The sequence below is a fragment of the Idiotropiscis lumnitzeri genome, chromosome 19, assembly GCF_059441095.1.
Source record: "Idiotropiscis lumnitzeri isolate Australia: NSW breed Sydney's pygmy pipehorse chromosome 19, RoL_Ilum_1.0, whole genome shotgun sequence".
Taxonomy (NCBI): domain Eukaryota; kingdom Metazoa; phylum Chordata; class Actinopteri; order Syngnathiformes; family Syngnathidae; genus Idiotropiscis; species Idiotropiscis lumnitzeri.
Window position 1 is genome coordinate 11,549,953 of NC_142409.1, and position 18,355 is coordinate 11,568,307.

An 18,355-nucleotide genomic window follows, 5' to 3' on the forward strand; every position below is an offset into this window, starting at 1 on the left:
TTGGATTTCGATATTTATTGTATAAGTAAAAACGTTACATTAAAAGTACAACTATACACCATATAGACAGAAATTAAAGCATTATTCTCTTCTCCCTTGAAAAAAAGGGACTCCGGGGAGGAGACTGTTTTCTTTAATTTATTAAACTGATATGGGTCAATGGTTCGTACATTAGTCGACTGCTCAGTGGTTAGTACATTTGACTTCTAAACAGAAACGGGTGAGAAATTCAACGCCATTTTGTTTTTGTGGCATCGAAAGGACGTTGAAGTCTTTTTCTTTTTTTAAACTAACTAGCGAGACACCCAGCCTGTTCACGCATTTAAAACTATGGACAACATTGCCTCCTACAGACATGAAAGCGCAATTGCGGTCTTTGAGGTTGGAACGTGTAAAGCGGAATTAACGGGAGCGCGACCGTGAAGCCAATTTGAGCGTCGCCTTTGTCTGCTCTTCTGCTATTCATTATTAGGAAAGTTTCACCCCCCCCCCAAAATATATTCTTGATTGGTCTCTTGCGCAAGGGCACTTCGGCGCCTCGAATGAAGCTCAGCTTTCATTTGTCGATTAAAGTTGCATGTTTTTTTTTCCAAGTTGCATGGGATGGAATTTATTGTGAATTTTAGCATGACGAGTTTAATATGCGGAAGTGACGGGAAGCAATTGCGCTGTGTGGGCACGCGGGGGGCGAGGGGCGGGGCTTCTGCCGATTCGAAGTACATGACTCCACACGCCCACCCCTTCGACACGCCGGTTTGAGCAAAACGAGCCCTCGACGTCATTGGGGAAGGGGGGGGCCCTTCCCCAATGACGTCGAGTCACCAACCCGGAAACGGCGATTCGCGTTTCTTCTTCTGCCTTGCAGCTCGTGGAGGAGCAGATAGGACTTTTTCTTCTTATTCTTCTTCTTTTTCCTCCGTGGTCGCCGTCGTTTTCTTCTTCGTGTTTTTCGTGTTCTCTTTGGACGCGTGCCGCCCCGCCGCCGGCGACGAGGTAAGAAGACACAAGCGATTCGAAAATGTCCACTTGTGATGTTTTTGTTTTGTTTTGTTTCATTGCGCTGGTTGGCCTCGCCTGCTCACTAGTTGCCATTCATTCACTTTCGCACAATTTCATGGCCGCGGGGTGCGAAATGATGAATGACGACGCACGAGCGATGCATTGCGAGGCGACAATCTTCCGTCTCAAGGCAGCCCGCAAGAAAAATGTGCGTTTTTTTAATGTAGTCAGTCTTATAGCAACTTGACATGCCCAGGTTTCATTTCCCTTTTTTTTTTAAATTGCGTAGTTCCCGACACACGTTATAGCATCGACCCGGTTTCTGTCCAGTCTGCCAAAGAACGCCCGCTAATCATTTGGAGATTATACTTTGAAACTTGCTTTTGGATTAGCCCCAGCTGCTACTTTTCCACTTTTTTTTCCCTCATGTGTGCTCCACTGCTGCCAGCTGACACACATCGCTAAGAATTATGACATGATCTGTTTTACTTTCGTCACGTTTTGAGCAAAGTTAATGATGAGACTTGCCAGAGTCTGTCCATAATGCTGCTTTGTGAGGATTTGTGTGAGAGCCGTGGTTGACAGCAGCTCCCGTTTGGGTGTGCCCTCTCGAAAGCTGCACAAATAATCAAGGCAGGTACTAAGTGAACCTGATCAAACATGTGGTCACCGGACCGGAACTGGTCCGTGGGTCACTTTTAACCTGGCTGCTTAGACGGAGAGAAAAAAAACCTACAGTTGACGCATGTCAAGATGCTAACAGTCTCTGTCCCATTTCGCTAATATTTAACACACAAGCTAGCAAAATGAGTTACAATCGCTAGTACGAAGCCCGCTTGTCCCATAGAACGGCAAACGGCACCGGATTTTGTTCCAGCGTGACTTTGTTTAAAAAAAATTTTTTTGGGGTGTGAGACAAGCGCCGTCCGTGTGTGGTGGCTGCCCCATAGCCGGAATATTTGCGTGTAATCCGAGCACCGCTCGCTGGGGTGTGTTTGGTGGCCTTCAGCATGTTTGGGACGTCGGCTCCGTTGCGAGACAACTGTCCAAACATTGCAAGTGTCGCCGTGCTGGCAACTGCTTGCGCTGGGAAGCTCGATGTCGAAACGAACGTCTTGTGCGTTTCGCCGTGATCGTGGCAAGAAAGCGTGCGGCCGACATCCTCCTTGGCCTTTTCTTGTTGGCAAGATTCTTTTACTCAGCAATATTTGGTCAATGAAGTGTCCATCGTGACTCCGCCCACAAACAAGTTTCAAGAGCCCACACTCATAAAAACACACTCAGCAACATCCAATTTGGTTTGTTGACCCCAAAACACACGGAAAAAAAAAACGACTCGAGTTGAGTAACAAGTTTGTCGTTGGTTGTCGAGCGGTACGACAGTTGATGTGTTTGACGGCACTCGGCAAAGGTTGCCGGCATCGCATTGAAGTGCTGCGGACGAGCGCCTTATCGATCGCGCTGCGTGCGTGCGCGATCGATTGATGCTCTCTGTGCATTTCTTGCCATCCAGCTTTTCCCGCCGTCTCCATTTTGGCACGCACGCGTTGCCTCCTGCACTTCACGCTGGTTTTGCTTGCGCGTCCATGACGAGGGACCAGCACTTTGATCGTCTAATATTGCCGTGCAGTGTGGATGTTGAAAGTGCGCAGAATGTTCGAGTCCCCCTTTAAAAAAAAATGTTGGTGTGACTTCCCGTTATGTGCAATATGGTCTAACAGTCAAATGTTTGGAAATGCGCTCTCATGCTGTTGAATTTCAAGTGTCTCTAAACTTTTGACTTGTGTGCTTGCAAACCTTGGGCTTGAACGTTTATACGACAGAATTTTCAAGTTAGTCACGATGGCGGCACTAAGCGAGCATTTTTTGGTTTGCTTGTTTTTTTAGTGTAAAACTTTAACGAAGCGCTGAAGGCACTTCCACTGGAACCTCGACACGCACAATGAAATCCTGCGTCGTCTTTTTCCCTTTTTTGTTCTGTTTGTCTTTGAACAAAACGAGGCCATCCGGTCGCCGAGTGTGGCTTGTCGAAATGGGAAGTGAATTAGAGGAAGTGTTGCATCATAGGAAGCATTTTGTGCGCGTGGGCGTGTTTGTTCGCGACGCTCGACGAGGCACCGTCGATTGCGTGTTGATCAACTCCGTCGTGCGTTCGCCACACGCCGGCCGGGCGTTGGCGCTTGGGAGCCCCTTGCCCGCCGGAATGTCACCAGCAGGTGCACCACTACGACGCGCCTTTTGGTTAATTTCAGCGCTTGCGATTTGCTGCTCTTCAGTTGTCGTGGTGATGAGCAAATGCAGTTTGGTCCCAAAAGAAACGTAGTTGTTGCCGACTGGCGTTCGGCTCCTGACTTAGCACCGCAAAGCGCCGCCGCCGAACAAGTAACGTGAGGACATGTCTGAGTACGCCGCTCGTTATGTCCAATAAAAGCTTCTCCTCATGAATTATGAACGGCCGCCGCTCTTTTGTTCTTTACGAGCACGTGTCAGAATGCAATCAGCGCCGCTTTTCAATTATTAAGCAATTCCTTCCCAGGGTGGCTGAAAGTGACCACTAGATGGCGCCCTCGTGTCACACGTTGAGGCGGCCAAAAATCACAGATTGCAATCTCGCTTGATCTGAAACAACATTTTTGCACATTCAATGTTCGCTTGCAGCAATTGCCATCTGTTGTTGTGCCATGTTTGCCTAAAATGGAACGCTAAGCTTGGTCACTGATAGAAACCTTTTTATTCCATATGTTGTGAATTACCACTCATGGAAGATGCTTCACTTTTCTCTCTTCTAAAAAAATCAAAAAAATAAATTGTTTTGCACGTTTGTAGTAAGTGACATCAAGCGACTTCGTTTGTTAACTAGCAATTTAGTCCAATCAAGTTCCTTCTGGGAGATTTTTTTTTCTCTATTTTACGTGCGATTCGATTTGCTTTGATTTTGAGATCACATCTGGACTTGACCAAGTGCACAAACAGCCAAGACTGCCAAGTCAAGTGTGGTATATTGATTTTTGTATGGCTCGATGGCGTGCTCTTTTTTTATTTTGTTCCGATTTGGGAGTGGCTCGCGTTCACTGCGGCTTTCATCCTACAGATGGCGCTGTGCCCTCAATAAATGGAACCGCTGCTGCTTGGGCGCTTCCCGTCACTCAGCCGTCACTGTGCCCCACCCAAAATTCAGTTGGAGACTAAAAACGACCCGATTTCAACCATGCTGTCTTTTTTTTGGTATGCAAATGAGTTCCATCGAAACTTCAAGTCAAATAATGATGGCGTGTGACTGTCAAAGCAGCCCTGAGGATGTTGGGGAGGGGTGGGGGTGCTGCATGCTCAGATGATGCCAGACAGACAGTGAGTCAACGTAGCCTCTTGAATGATGGAGGAGGACTTGGAGGACGGTCAAGGCCAGGAGGAAAAGGAGGACGCGGAGACGTGGCGGTCTTGCAAACGCTTTGTTTCAGCTCACATGTCAAGTGAAGTCGAGCCGCAGCCTGTGTCTCGTGCCTCTTTGAGCCGCGTGGCCCTGTTGCCATGGCTTCCAACCTTCGGCAGGTGCCGAAAAAATATAAATAAAATGAAATAAAGAAGAAAGGAGGATGAGGAGGGGCTCTTAGCTTGCATGTCCGTGCGGTTGCCATGGCGAGCACAGCTGCTGATTTTATCTCGTTTTGTTTTGGCACATTTGCGCAGGCGTGGCCACGAGGTAATCGGGTTCAAAACAAGCGCCCACCCCGTCCCCCCATGGCCCCCCCCGCCCTGAGCCATTTTAGTCAGCTGAGCAGGATTGGTACAGAATGGGGGGGGGGGTGTTGTCACGCCAACCCCCGACGGGTTAGTGCCCCCCCATTTTGTGTATGTGCGCTCGGGTGCTTGTCAGCGAGGTCGGGCTCCGGCTGAGCGGGCTAATACGATGTGGCGTGTCACCCGGGGAATCTGGGTCAAGTTGAAAGCTGCCCATGCCGCACGCACAAAATGGAGATTTTGGAGGGAAAAAAAGACTCCAAATGAATAATAATCACGTGCATTTTCTCATCCTGCTGGTCCACGCTGGGGGCCACGTGCCGCTCGAGGCGCGGGGTGGGGCCTTTTGTTTTTCTAGCCGGGCCACGTGGATCCTCACGCTGCAGCCCTGTAGTGGCATGTCAGCACTCTGCCCACCCCCCCAACCCCCTTTTGTCGCAGTGCTGGGTTTTAGCACCGCCCCGCCTCTGGCCGCGTTTACGGCGGCCAGAGGCGGGTGCAAGGAGATGCCACGGCGAGGTCAGGATGCTGCATTGGGCGCGGCCGGGCGCGCCGCTGTTTCCTTGTTTCCTATTCTTTATTGGTTGCATCTTGTCCTGCCCTGCCCGCTTCTTTCATTTGCTACTCATCACGCCTTGTGCCATGCAGTCCTGTCCTATCCTCTCGTTCCCTGCCCTGCCCCGTCCTGTCCTATTAGTTATTCGTTACAATCCTCTACTGTGTCCTGTCCTGTTTTGTCTTTTTTTGTAATTTGTTTCATTGGGAAAGAGGCTTTGAGATGCAAGTGTTTTGAGTTATGAGTGTGGTCAAGGAACAAATTAAACTTGTATCTCAAGGCAAGGATGATGTTGTTGCTTTATTTTCCATGAAACATCCATCCATCAATCTGCACCATTAGGCCCAAAATATTCAAGCTGTCTTCAAATTGCAGCGCAAATTTTACACGAATATAAAACAATTTTTCGGAAATCAAAATGAAGCGCATCTTCATCAGGGAACGTCACCCCTGCGAAGTACTCACGTCCACTTTTGGGCAGGGGGTCTCAAACTCTTATCGGCAAGTTTTGCAATCATCTGGATGAGGTGTGTTGCACGCGGTAACATGCCGAGAAGCAGCCCTCGAGTTCGAGACCCTGCTTGGGAAACTTACACTTCAATTAAAAAAAAAAAAAAAAAGCGTAAGACTGTCCTGGTTTCACAAACTGTTTTTTTTTTTTTTTTGCCTATGACCTCATCATGTGTGTGTTAACGTACCCGATGGCGCTCTCAAGTCCCTCTTCCTACTACTGTATGCCGCTGCCGCCTTCTCATTGGCCGCCTCAATGTTTTCAGTGGCAACCAAATTTTTAGCGCGGCACCATGGATACAGCGAGCTGTCGGCTAGATCGGCCTCAGCCAATGGGAGAGCTGCGCGGGCTCCCGCTTGTCACATTCTGCGCCCCCCGGCCTTGGAAGCAGTCAAAACCGAGACCCCCGCCCCCAACCTCCTCCTCCTCCCTCAGCAAGCACGCGATTGCTCAGTGGGTGTTCAAAACAACAACACGGAGGTGTCCAGGTCATGCACGTTTACTACGACGCCCACTCGTTCAGCGTTCGGCACCGCCGTAGTCTGAGCGCTTTTGTCTGACATCATCTTCGCCCGCCTCAAAGTCTCTCGGAGGGAAGACAAACGAATGTCGTTCTCCTTCTTCTGAGATTCTCTGGTGGACTTGAAAAGTGGGCCACGTCAATCCCTGGCCGTAATATGACCTCCTTTCTGCGGCGTGGCAGCAGGCCCACAAGAAGGTGGCGCTAGAGGACCGCACAGCCCCCTCCCTCGCTCCGCCAACCCCCCCCCCCCAGCGGTGATCGGCTGCAGCCATCGGGGGCGAGGTTGCCGGCGGGCCTCGCAAGACTTTGTCAGGTGCGGGCGAGCGTTGCCGATAGCCAGCGTTGGCGCGGGCGGGCAATCAGGTCGCATTAGAACCCGGCTCGGAAGACGGAGATGTAAGAGGCAGGTGCGGCTTTGCAGGTGGTCTCGGAAGGGAAAAATAAAAAAAAAGCGCCTTGTAAGGAGGGCACCCACTAACCTATTTGATTTGGTGGAATTTCTGGGGGTCACTTGTTGCCAGGCAGACGTGCAAACGACCCAATTAATTTTCTGTGCTGCTCGTCCGCTGTAGGTGAGCTGGAGTTTCAGTCCATCCCGCGGGCGGGACACCCAATCGGGCTCAACGATTATAGAAAACAATATAAATGTGGTTTTTTTTTTTTTATTTTTTATTTTTGGAGACTGCACTCAGCTGACCATACAGACAGATGAATAAATAAAGCACATGTATAAAATGAAAGCATATCAGGCCACCGCCAACTTATGATGTCATATGAAGCGTCTTGTCATGAAACGTCTTTTTGATTGGAAGCATACGGCCAAATTCATCCTCGTAATATTTGACTGCTTGACAACTTTGCGTTTTGTCGTGGATCAAGTTGCGCGGCAATCTGCGGGGAAAAATAATCCCAGCAAAATGTAAGTCGAGTCAGGAAAAAAAAAAAGGGGACGGCCGCATTTTGGAAAACGGACGGATGGATTCTGATGACGTGAAAAACAAGGACGTGACCCGCCATACGCGTTTATCTGCATCACATGCATTTTAACGCTGCTGAGTTTGCACTTTGTCGTCTTTCTGCTTCACCTGTGTCACCGCTTTTCACCTGCCACTCATCTCCCTCTTCTCCCAAAATGTCCGCTGAGGTGGAAAATGTGTCGACGGCGACGACGACGAGGGCGGCAGCTCCTTTCCGCAAACTGGCGTCACTTGTGTGTGAGAGAGCGTCTGCTTTCTTGGAGTGTCGTACGTCTGTCACTTCTTGTTGCGCTGCATGCGGCTGAGGTGCGTGCGTTTGTTTTAGTGCTCAGCGACGCGGCCAAGTGGCTCACTGTGTGTCCATCATCATCGTCGTCGTCATCGTCATCATCCCGCACTTAAATGTCACGCAGGCAGCACGTTCAAGTCACTCGCCGTTATGTTCTACTCGTTTCCTCGTCGGGATCGCTACAAGATTGAAAAGTTCTCATGTTATGAGAATCATTTTTTTGGGGGAATAAATGAATAAATGTTTTTTTTTAAGAACAAAATGTCTGCATTTTTTTTTCTTTCACAAAAATATCGTCCTATTTTTGTTTAGCTTTAAAAAAAATACAATTGAACAGGAATGAATTAATTTTTTTATTTTTTGCAGATGGCAGAACTTTTGTATAAAGTCAAATCTTAGTGCTCCGGTTTAGGTGACCACTGAATTGACATTTCTCAACACATGCATACGCGTTAAATTTAGAAAATGGTCGTCTAGTTAACGATGGAATGTGTTCCCCCTGCTGCTCCAAAATCAAACCGTTGCCAGCAGGAATTTGAGCGCAACGGAAAAGGACTCTGACTCGGTTTATTTTTGGACGTTTTTTTTGTGGGGGCTTGACATCTGGTAGGCAGGAGAGCATGAGCAGGAAGTGTATTTTTTTTTGGGGGGGGGGCAGCGGAGCGCCAGGTTTCCCCAAGCGTGCTTGTGTGGGCGCTATTTTGGTGCTCTGCCGCGACTTATTGATCCGTCTTCTTCTCCAGCAGGTGCCAACATGGGTAACCTGCTGAAGGTGTTGACCTGCACCGACCTGGAACAGGAGCCCAATTTCTTCCTGGATTTCGAAAGTGAGCCATGCCGCCGAACCCAAAGCCCCCGCCCCTCCCCCTCAAGATATCGATCGGCCGAATACGTTAGCATGCCGCTCTCATCTCAGCCAACTCGTCTCTTCCGCCGCGTTCTACCTGGGGGCGCTTTCTCTCCACCTGCCAGTTTCATGCTGAATATCAATCGCCGTCCTCAAATAGATAACACGGCAGAGTTCGGCTGCGGTTTTGGTTGCCTCGGGCCCCCTACAAGCCCCACCCCTCATGACCCCCCCCCCCTTCCCTCAACACACCCGCCCAACGTTCGTTGCTTGATCCCACCACTTTGGAATGTTCACACTTGGCAAGCGCAAAAGATTCACTCCTAACTTCCACACACCAACACTCCGTGCGTTTTGAATTTGTAAAGAAATTTGACAAATTCTTTTCTTGCTCAGCTGAAACTTTAGGTACACCTGCAGCATCCCCAAAAAAGCTTTACAAAGTGGTCATACCAATTAGAAAAAGATTTAGAGCCTCAAAGGGCTTCACATGGCCACAATTGACAAATATGAAATCTGAGGTAAATGAGAAACTTGGAGAAAAAAAATTAATCGGCATTCGCATTACCTCCTTGAGGAAAGTGAAACTTTTTTCACCGAGCACTTTCACAAAGAGCCGCTGGAACAAAGCGCTGTTCCCAAAAAGAGAAAAATCCAAATGAAAAGAACTGAACGACATCTTGTGATATTGAGCCGTTTCTTGCAGACGCGCAGCCCACGGAAGGCGAACGCGAGGTGTGGCAGGAGGTGGACGTGGTGCTCAAGGACGCCAAGGCCATCCTGGACCAGCTGCAGGCCTACAAAGGCGCTGGAGGCCACATCAGAGAAGTGCGCGTTCCTAAACCTCCGACACATTTGACCTTTTAAAAAAAAAAAAAAAAAAAAAAAAGTCACTAAATAGTAGATGAGAAACGAAAAATTGTCTGTCACTTTGTCCATTGCTGTAATTGCCCCCTTTTTTTTTTTTTTTTTTCCTAGGCAATCCAGAACCCCAACGACGAGGCGCTCCAGGAGCAGGCGTGGGCGGCGGTGGTCCCCCTGGTGGGGAGGCTCAAAAAGTTCTACCAGTTCTCCCAGAGATTAGGTGAGTCGTCGTCCACTGACACGGTCGTCACCAATGACGTCATCGGGCACAAATGTCATCACGTCAACTCGGCCGTTGTCGCGCCCCGTCCGTACTGCATGTAAACACATGTGGTGCAGTGTTTAATTAGCATGGATTCGGAAGGGGGGGGGGGGGGTGCACAGCGGGCGGCGACAGCCTGGCGGTATTTTGTTATGTAACAAAGTAGGTCACATCGCCGCTGCTCCATTTTGCCGCCTTGACTTTGAGCTCGGGGCCGCGTCGTGACCTCGGGGTGCTCATTGACTCGGCAGACTGACTTTCAAGTAGCGTCTGAGGCTAAAATTAAAATCGCCTTCCAGGCTGCGGAGGTATTTGCGCAATGTTTATTTTTTTTTTTGTAATCCCACCAAGTTGGGACGTCACATGGCCTTTATTCGCTGCCGGTTCTATTCCGAGAGACGCGGGCTGCGTATTTGCTTCCTGTCCAAACAATGAGTGTAATCCTGCCGCGATGACCCAACCCCTTCACTTTATGTCAGCGAGATAATTAGTCCCGAGTCTCATCTGCATCTGAGCGGGGGAAGCCTCCCTCGGCCCCTCCCTCACCGGAGCGGACCTCGGGCACTTTGGGCGTCACCGCTGCTCCATTAACGCTTCGCTTGCATTGTTTGTTCTTCGGGGAGAAAATCATTTGAGGGCTATCCCCGTACGCTCCAAACGAACCCAATTGAGTTTTTTATTCCAGTTGTGCTTGTTTACCGAGGTTCCAATCCAAATAAGATAAAAAATGTGAGCATGAGACCCACAAAAAGCCTCGAGAAGCCACGCTGGAAAGCAAAAGCAAGTATGGCAATTTTGGACTCGCTTGGGTGTTTTCTCTGTGTGCTTCCGGACATTTTCAAATCAGAAATTTGGTTGAGAGCCACAAAAAAAAAAAAAAAAAGTATCAAGCGCACATCCCTCAAAAGACGGTATGATTTAATTTTTTTTCCCCCTCCCCCTGCACAGAGGCGGCGTTGCACAGCCTGCTGGGCGCTCTGACCAACGAGACGTACGACGACCCCACGCAGCACCTGGAGCGTGAGCAGGCGCTCGCCAAGCAGTTTGCCGAGATCCTGCACTTCACGCTACGCTTTGACGAGCTCAAAGTAAGAACTCCTTCCTTTGAGACTTTTCTTTCTAGGCCCCGCCCTCCCCCCGCCGGATTTATTGCGCCGTGCCCTTTTAAAAGCCACAATTAGCATTGAATTTCCATTCCCGCTTAGTGCCGAGCTGCTGCTAATAAGCCAAATGGATCTTCCTCCGCTGACGTGTGCGTCTTGTGCATTTATTTGCTTAAACTCAGCAGGTAAACACAACGAATCAAACGTTGCAAGATGAGTTTCGACAACCTCTGAACCGGCCGACCCCCCTCGGGGCGATGCGCTTGCGACGTCCCAATTAGCGGCGGCGGGGATGCAGGGGGTGCCAAGTGGCGCGGGTTCTGACCCACTTTGAGCGTCTGCCCGTCTCTCGCCGTCCGGCGCTCCACTCGAGTGGGATTAGCGTGGGAGGGGCTCGTTGGTGTTTTGCATAATTAGCTGCCGCTAAGCCCTCGCACGTTGGTGGAGTGAGAGGATGGACGTGGGCGGGTGGTCTCGTGCCTAATTTGGTCATCAAAAGAATGATAAAAGCATTCTAGGGATTTCTTCCTTTTGGTTTGAGGTGCAAAAAAATTGTAATACTTGATTAATTTAGTGTTTAACTTCAATTGTCAGTAGCTCACTCATCAGTAATTAATGAGAAAAAAAAGGAATTGCCCATTTCTTGTATTACAGGAGTAGTTGTTTTGCGTGTAACGTGATTATTTCAAATTTTGTTTCATATTGAGCAGAATGCTCGCCAGCGATATGCTCAGAAGTCGCTCAACATGACTCTGAAAAAATGCAAATAAACAACCGCGCTATTCTGAACAGGAAGCAATAAAAGCCCATTTCCCAAAAGTGAACATTTCCGCAGTCCAAGTTAGCCTTTTCTTCTGTGAATGGCCACGCCCATTTTCTATGGTTATTGTCGTAACGTTGGCTTGTGATCATTGCAGATGACGACTCCCGCCATTCAGAACGACTTCAGCTACTACAGGAGAACGCTGAGTCGCATGCGCATCAACAACCTTCCAGTAAGCACCACCGTAACTGTTCTCACGTTTAAGCGGGCATCTCGGAATAAATGTTTCGCATGTCAGATGGCGACAGGCACATTCAAGGAAGAGTTTTATTGACATCAAGTTGTCCTTTTTTTTGTGTGGCCTCGAAGGCCGAGGGGGAAAACGAAGTCAACAACGAGCTGGCGAATCGGATATCGCTCTTCTACGCCGACGCCACGCCCATGCTCAAGACGTTAAGTGACGGCACCACCAGGTTTGTGTCGGAGGTAAGCCAGCCGTCGCCAAGACAAAATGGCCGACGCAGCTCTCCTCGCTCACGTCGTCTTCCGCATGTAGAACAAGAACCTGCCCATCGAGAACACCACCGACTGCCTGAGCACCATGGCCAGCGTCTGCAAAGTCATGCTGGAAACTCCGTAAGTCGAAGCCAAAACTCACACGGGCCACTTGCGCAATAAAACGCAAAATGGAATTCACGTGAAAAAGTCTCCATCCAGCACACAGGCAGGAAATTGTAAGTATTAAATGACCTCCTTGACACCAATTTCACCAAGAGTCGTGAAATTAGGTGGGAGACGTGTCTATCGTTGCAAAACAACAACAAAGGAAAAGGATCGAAACAGGAAATTAAATAGGAAGTTCGGCATTTTGGTCTGAAGCAGTCGTGTGCTGTGAAATTCAGACAAACCAAAACTAGAAGCAGAACCGCCCGAAGAGCATCGACACACATCGGAACTGGCTGCACACAAAAAAAAAAAAAAAAAGTGAAAAGAGTGGTGGCATGAGCGCCTTTTTTGTGTGCGTCGTCAGGGAGTATCGCAGCCGCTTTGCCAGCGAGGACACGGTGTCCTTCTGCCTGCGCGTCATGGTGGGCGTCATCATCCTGTACGACTACGTCCATCCCGTCGGGGCCTTCGTCAAGTCGTCAAAGATCGACGTGAGTGTGACGGGAAGCCGCTCGCTCATGCTAATGCTAATGCTAATGCTAATGCTAATGTTGGCCGGCCTACAGATGAAGGGCTGCATCAAAGTGCTGAAGGATCAACCTCCAAACACTGTAGACGGCCTCCTCAACGCTCTCAGGTAAGCAGCGTTAACATTTTGCAACAGCCCCGAGGCGTTGATTTCGAGGGTGTGTAAAAATGATGCCCTTTCGTGGCTAGTCCCAAAAAAAAAAAATTCATAACGTCATCATGGTGAACATGTGGTTGGTATTTATTTTTTAAAATTGAAACCCGGCAAGTCTTTGATTTCCCACACCAACTCGTTGGAGAGGTTTTGCCCGACGGGCTCGGTCATGTTTGAAACTTCATTTCGTGACAAGCAAGTTTTGACTTTTCAACATTGTTTGATGACCGGCCTCAAAAGTTGCAAATGTTTTCTGGAGACACCTGCAGATGCGAGCAACTTGGATTTGGGTCCGAATTTATTTATTTATTTTTTTAAGTCTCTTGAGACAAAAGTGCCAAGCGGCCATGTTCTGAAGACGCCACGGCAAAAACCGCCGCCTCCTTCTGGCCGTTTGCGGGAGTGCGTGGGTCGACCGGGATCCACAAGACCACGACATGGTGTGATGCGAGCGAGGGAGCGACGGTCCCTTGGTCACGCTTGTCGTTTTGAATCCTCTCAGGTATACGACCAAGCATCTAAACGACGAGTCCACCAACAAGAGCATCAAGCTGATGCTGCAGTAGCGGCCGTCGGTTGCGAGGCGCCGCCGTCGGTTGCGAGGCGCTCGCCGGATGGATGCCGGTCCACGGAATGTATTTTTATTTTTTTAAACTTTTTTTTTTTTTATGTTCCCCTTCTTCTTTTTTGAAGAGAAGACTAGCTGCAGCCCCGCCCTCTTTTGGCCATGCAAAATGCTACTGCCGCCATGAACGTCTTTTTTCCGTCCCAAAAAGATGACGCTGAACGACAATGTGAGTGAGTTGCAACAGTGGCAGCTAATGGAAGCATTGTTGCGCCTTTTTTTTTTTTTTTTTTTTTTGTCTTTTCTCTCTCTCTCTTTACAATGGCCGGACGGGAGAGAGCGTGCTTGGACTTGAACTTGATTTAAAAAAAAAAAAAAGAGAAATATATGGAGAAGTATATATTATATTTTTGTTTGATTTTGTTATTTAACATGCCGTTCTGTGCACGATGAAAATGATTTTTTTTCCTGTCTATTTAATAAGAAGATTTGTTTGAGTTGAGCTCGTCTGCTGTGTCGCGTGCGTGTCAAATGTCTGCTGTCCGTCATCCAAACGGTACTTGTGGCAATCAGAGTGAAGAGTACTGTTTCATATTTTTGATTCATATGCGCATTGTGGCCTTTCTTTTCATGGTTGTTGTATTTTTTATTATTATTTTATTTTATTTTTTTGCTGAATTTTAGAACCGCGATGCAAAAGAAATCAAAGTCAATGGATGAATTAAACGGTGTTTTCTTTTACAAGAATCATTGTTGGTGTTTTTTTTTTTTGTCTCCGCAAGGTGAAAACAATTTGTGAAATTTTGCATGCGGCAAGTGTTTGCGGTGGTTGGTTCCAATTTTTGTGTCATTTGGACCAATTCCGTCGGACCTTCATAGAAAATCAAGCCGCCAAAGCCATTTTGATTTTGGTGGGCATTTTTATCGCGAGCAGACCCACAAAAACGTCTCGAGCAGTTTTGGCCGTAAACGACACAACAAATCTGTTGTTTTGCTTTGAAACGACGGTTGCGGCATCACTTTCTAGAGATCCTTCAAAGGAGAATTTGTCCAACAAATTGTGTGTGTGGGTGAACGCTCTTAAATCTGAGCTGCGCAAGCACTTTCCTCCCATTTGTCCTCCTCTCAAGAAATGTGGATGGGCGTGGCCCACTGCAGCATCTCTGCACTAACGCCTGCGCCGCTCCCGCTTGGGAGAGCAAGGAGGAAATGTCATCTGTGTTGAAGTGAAGAGACGCGCTTGTGTTGCCGTTCAAACTTGTCTTTTCATCGGGAATGATTTTTGTCCAATCGGCATCAATGAGGTTGACTTTGACATCCTGCAGCAAGTTGCGAGTCTCGTTCGTCCGTCAAGCGTTGGTCAGGAAGGAGCTGCTGCGGATCCTTAAGTCCTACACCAGACTTTATGTCATTGCGTCGCTTCCGTGGCCAAATGATTGTCTGATGTTTCAAACTCGCCCAAAAAGTCAAAAAGAATTTCAAAGAACGTCAGGAATGCGTCCAGCAAACGCACAAAACAAGAAGAGCGCATTTGAAGGAGGCGTCCAACTAGGACCGTCTTGCGTCGGCATCATCTCGTTTTAGATTTGAAAGAGTTTTGGGCAATATCGGCGGCCTTCAAATGCGAAGGTGTCATTTGGGGCGTTTTGCCAGGATGAAAACCTTTGTTCCTCTTTGTCACTTCCTTTCCAGCAAAAATGTGACAAAAAAAAAGAGAAAAGCTGGCGGTGTCCGTCTGCACGTCGACCGCAAACACGTTGGCTCATCTGGCTCCTGGGGGGGGGGCGACGAGACACGTTGGCTTTTCTCGGAAACGCAACTGTTGTTCCCCCCCCCCGCCCGCAAAAACCAACTTCCCACATACACACAGATGCAGACCCCCCCCCCCCCCCCCCCCCGCCCCGCCCCCAATCCCACTTCCTTCTGCACGTTGCTTTAATCGCGTTGTCTTAGTTAATCAGTCATGTCTAAAGAGTAACGGCTCTCGGGTGGGATTGGGGGGGCGGGTGATACTGGTATTTAAATGGTGGTCGGCCCGTTTTTCTGAGCGTCTCTGCAGGAAGTCCGAGTCAGTGAAAGTGTTGCCACACTTGACCGACACTTCCTCTTTAAAAAAAAAAAAAACTTTCACGCAAAAACGCAAAATTTTTCTATAACAAAAATTAAAATAAGCATGACGAGCTGGCCATGGCCGTCGTGTAGCGTCGCTTGCAGCGATGCTTTTGTGACTCGGAGGTGGAAAACTCCAAAAACTAAAAGTCCCGTCATCATGAGGTCACATTCGGTAACCCGATTTGCTTGCTTGGCTGACGCTTTTTCGTCTCCGAGCTGGCGTCCTTGAGGAAGGGCGCACATAGCACGGCAGCGCCTAACCAAGAAGCGCCCCCCCCTGCCCCAAGGGATCCCCCCCCCCCCCCCTCCCCTCTCCACAAGCTTGCTGGCTGTGCCGCAGGCCTGCAGGTGGAGCAGCAGCCTCACCTTTTGACTGCCGAATGCTGACTGGATTATTTTCACAAGCAAGCGAGTGGTGGAGAAGAAGAAAAAGTGCCGCCTCAGCTCCTTGGGGAAAACCCGTCGAAACGCAGTGGGAAAAAAAACAAAAAAAAAACATGCCACAGTCACGCTTCAACTTACTTGTTAGCGTGTCAACCAGCAGAACGTCGCTGTGTCAAAATGGCCACTCGGCTTCCAAGGTGGCCCAAATGACCAACGCCCGTTTGTGGAGTGGCGAGGCGGACACACAAAGTGAAAGGCAATCTGTCAAAACAAAAATACAAAATATATGCAGCCGCAAATGAAAATAGAAAAAACTGAAAATAAGATATCAAATATTAAAATACTAATATAATTATGAAAACTATCAAATGATTTGAAAATGAAATTAATGAATTTTGCAAAATAATTAAAAATCCCCTAATATTAAAATCTAAATGAAAATTAATATTGAAATTTCAATTAAAAAAAAAAGTTTTCCATTTAAATTCCAGAAAAAATACAGAAATATTAATATTAAAAATACGAAAATTTAAATAAAAAATACAACAAATTTAAAATTGAAAATATTAAAATGCAACATTTATTTTTGCAATCTAAAATGAAAAAAAAAAAAGATTCTGAGTATCCATTTTGTTGCTAGCCCCCCCCAACACCTCCTTTCCAATGCCATCCACCCTCCCCCTCTTGCCCATCATCAGCACCGGCACCCCCCCCCCCCTCAAATAAATAATGCATGGGGCCTCTGCCAACACGCCACCGCATGTTTTATTCACGCCGGTGACCTTGCAGCGGCTCGGCGCGGCGCAGCGCCGGCTGATGTGCCAGGTGCAAGGTGCCGTTGACTCCCAACGAGGGAGAAAAGTCACAAAATTGCTCCAGAACCCGCCACCAAATCGAGTGGGCAGCTTTGTGTTCACGCTGTTAAGTAGATTGTCCTCTCGCCTCACGTGAGAATTTTGGCCTGTTTTGCTGCCACTTTAAACGCACACATCTTGCATTGGATGACTAAATGTGAAAAAATAGTTTGGAAGCCTTTTATGGCAGTTTTGGAGGGCGTTGGTATACGCTGTCAGGGAGCTCACACGTAGCGTGACGTGGATACGCTCCAAAATTCGTCGAATCCAAACCAACTAGTACGTTTAGTTTGACCCTCAACGGTCGCGTCGCTGGCGGCCTAATCTAAGCAGATAGCGCCTAACGCTCGTCGCTGAGGGAGTCGTCACGCGTGCCCGCCCGCCCGCCAAAGCGCGCTGCGTGCACGTGATAATGCGCCGGCGCTTTCTTGTCTCGCCACTCGACAAGCTGATAGCACTTGGGCTCGCTTCGGCGTCTCGTGCGCCACTCCAAGAGTTGCCGTCCGCGTTGGAAGGCTCACAAGAATCCCTTTTGACTTTTGGTCACAATATTTTTGCCCGCTTGCATTGATTATAAAAGGACAACACTCTGAACTATTTGGAGGGTTTCAGAATTCCCTCCGGTGTATTTCTTAGAGCAACTGTAAAAGTCTCAATTTAACTAGTTGTTTTGGTGTTCATCCAAATCCAAATACACAAAAAAAAAGTAAGCTGCTTGTTGCTAACTCAAAAAAGTCTCCAAAAAAAGTTTGTGGTTTCACGGCAGGCACCCGAGAGGACGCCTGCTGGTGCGCTCGTCATCTTCATCACACCGTTGCTAGGCAACAGTGGCTCGCAAAGTGTGCTTTTGACAACTGGTGCACCTGCCGTCACAAATGCGAGCGGAAAAGGGATTTGGGACGCCTGAGTCAGGTCAACTCTTCAAGGGCTCCAATAATTTGGAAAAAAAAAAAAAAACGTCCTTCAATGTTTTGTTAGCCTAGCGGAAAGGAATCAATAAGGACAAGAGGGACACATTTAAATCCTGCATTAAATTGTGAGTGTGGTGCAGTCGAGCGTTCGGAAAAAAAAAAAAAAGGTCACTGTGTGACAAAATGATGTTCAATGAAAAAAAAAAAAAAACAATTACCGCACCCTAATCTTGCATTGTAATATTTTTGTTGGGTTGATAATGTTTTCAATTTTCGTGTGACAAAATAGCAAAACTTGAATTGTGCTGCAAAATAATGCTGGACATCAAAACTGAAACGTTGATACGAAGATTGAGTACTTTCAGATAATGGACCGATACTGAGGATACCGATACTGGAACCGATTCCTCGTCAAAATATCGCTACGTGAACTGTTGTCAAAAAAAATCAACGTTATTCTTGAATTTGGTACACTTCTTAATATCGTGATAATGAACGAGAGCGACGGTCTCGACCATCGGGCTGGCTGTCGGCAGCACGACGGCCGTTTATCTCTCGGCCTGCCGTATTCTTGTCACACTTGTGTCACGCTTTGAGTTACGACGTGCGGCTTAAACGGGACATCACGCGGGACGTTTTTTTTTTTTTTTTTTTGAGGGGGGGGGTGCATGTCCTTCCATAAATACGTGCCAACACAGTTTGCTAGGGTGTAAACAGGTGTAAGGTGTCAACTTGGACAAAGTTGTCAA

At 48.1% G+C, this 18,355-nt stretch overlaps 2 protein-coding genes and 1 long non-coding RNA gene across 4 annotated transcripts in view; 2 read left to right on the forward strand and 1 right to left on the reverse strand.

The window, feature by feature from the left end:
- The window catches only part of LOC148318571 (cullin-1), a 114,686-nt gene that overhangs the window by 81,395 nt on the left and 14,936 nt on the right, over positions 1-18,355 (forward strand). The gene's annotated exons all lie outside the window — the stretch shown is intronic.
- Positions 780-14,047, forward strand: cyribb (CYFIP related Rac1 interactor Bb). 2 transcript variants are annotated; one of them, XM_088282702.1, is made up of 11 exons: positions 780-993; positions 8,340-8,420; positions 9,147-9,268; positions 9,419-9,524; positions 10,515-10,654; positions 11,587-11,664; positions 11,802-11,918; positions 11,989-12,068; positions 12,463-12,589; positions 12,665-12,735; positions 13,283-14,047. In XM_088282702.1, the coding sequence occupies exons 2-11, from the start codon at positions 8,348-8,350 to the stop codon at positions 13,344-13,346; spliced, it is 978 nt and encodes a 325-aa protein (XP_088138828.1). In that variant the 5' UTR covers positions 780-993; positions 8,340-8,347; the 3' UTR covers positions 13,347-14,047. The 2 variants fall into 2 exon arrangements, with proteins under 2 accessions (XP_088138828.1, XP_088138827.1); XM_088282701.1 differs by having other exon boundaries at positions 782-993; positions 8,337-8,420.
- Positions 15,980-18,355, reverse strand: part of LOC148318580 (uncharacterized) — a 15,319-nt gene continuing 12,943 nt past the window's right edge. Inside the window, exon 3 of the long non-coding RNA XR_015839942.1 lies at positions 15,980-16,102. This is a non-coding gene — a long non-coding RNA (uncharacterized LOC148318580). The remainder of the gene's footprint in view (positions 16,103-18,355) is intronic.

Excerpts from the sequence above, each read along its gene's own strand:
- cyribb (XM_088282702.1), top strand. The coding sequence starts at position 8,348 with ATGGGTAACCTGCTGAAGGTGTTGACCTGCACCGACCTGGAACAGGAG. Across the intron at positions 8,421-9,146 it reads TTTCTTCCTGGATTTCGAAA|ACGCGCAGCCCACGGAAGGC; the intron begins GTGAGCCATGCC and ends CGTTTCTTGCAG. Across the intron at positions 11,919-11,988 it reads CCACCAGGTTTGTGTCGGAG|AACAAGAACCTGCCCATCGA; the intron begins GTAAGCCAGCCG and ends TTCCGCATGTAG.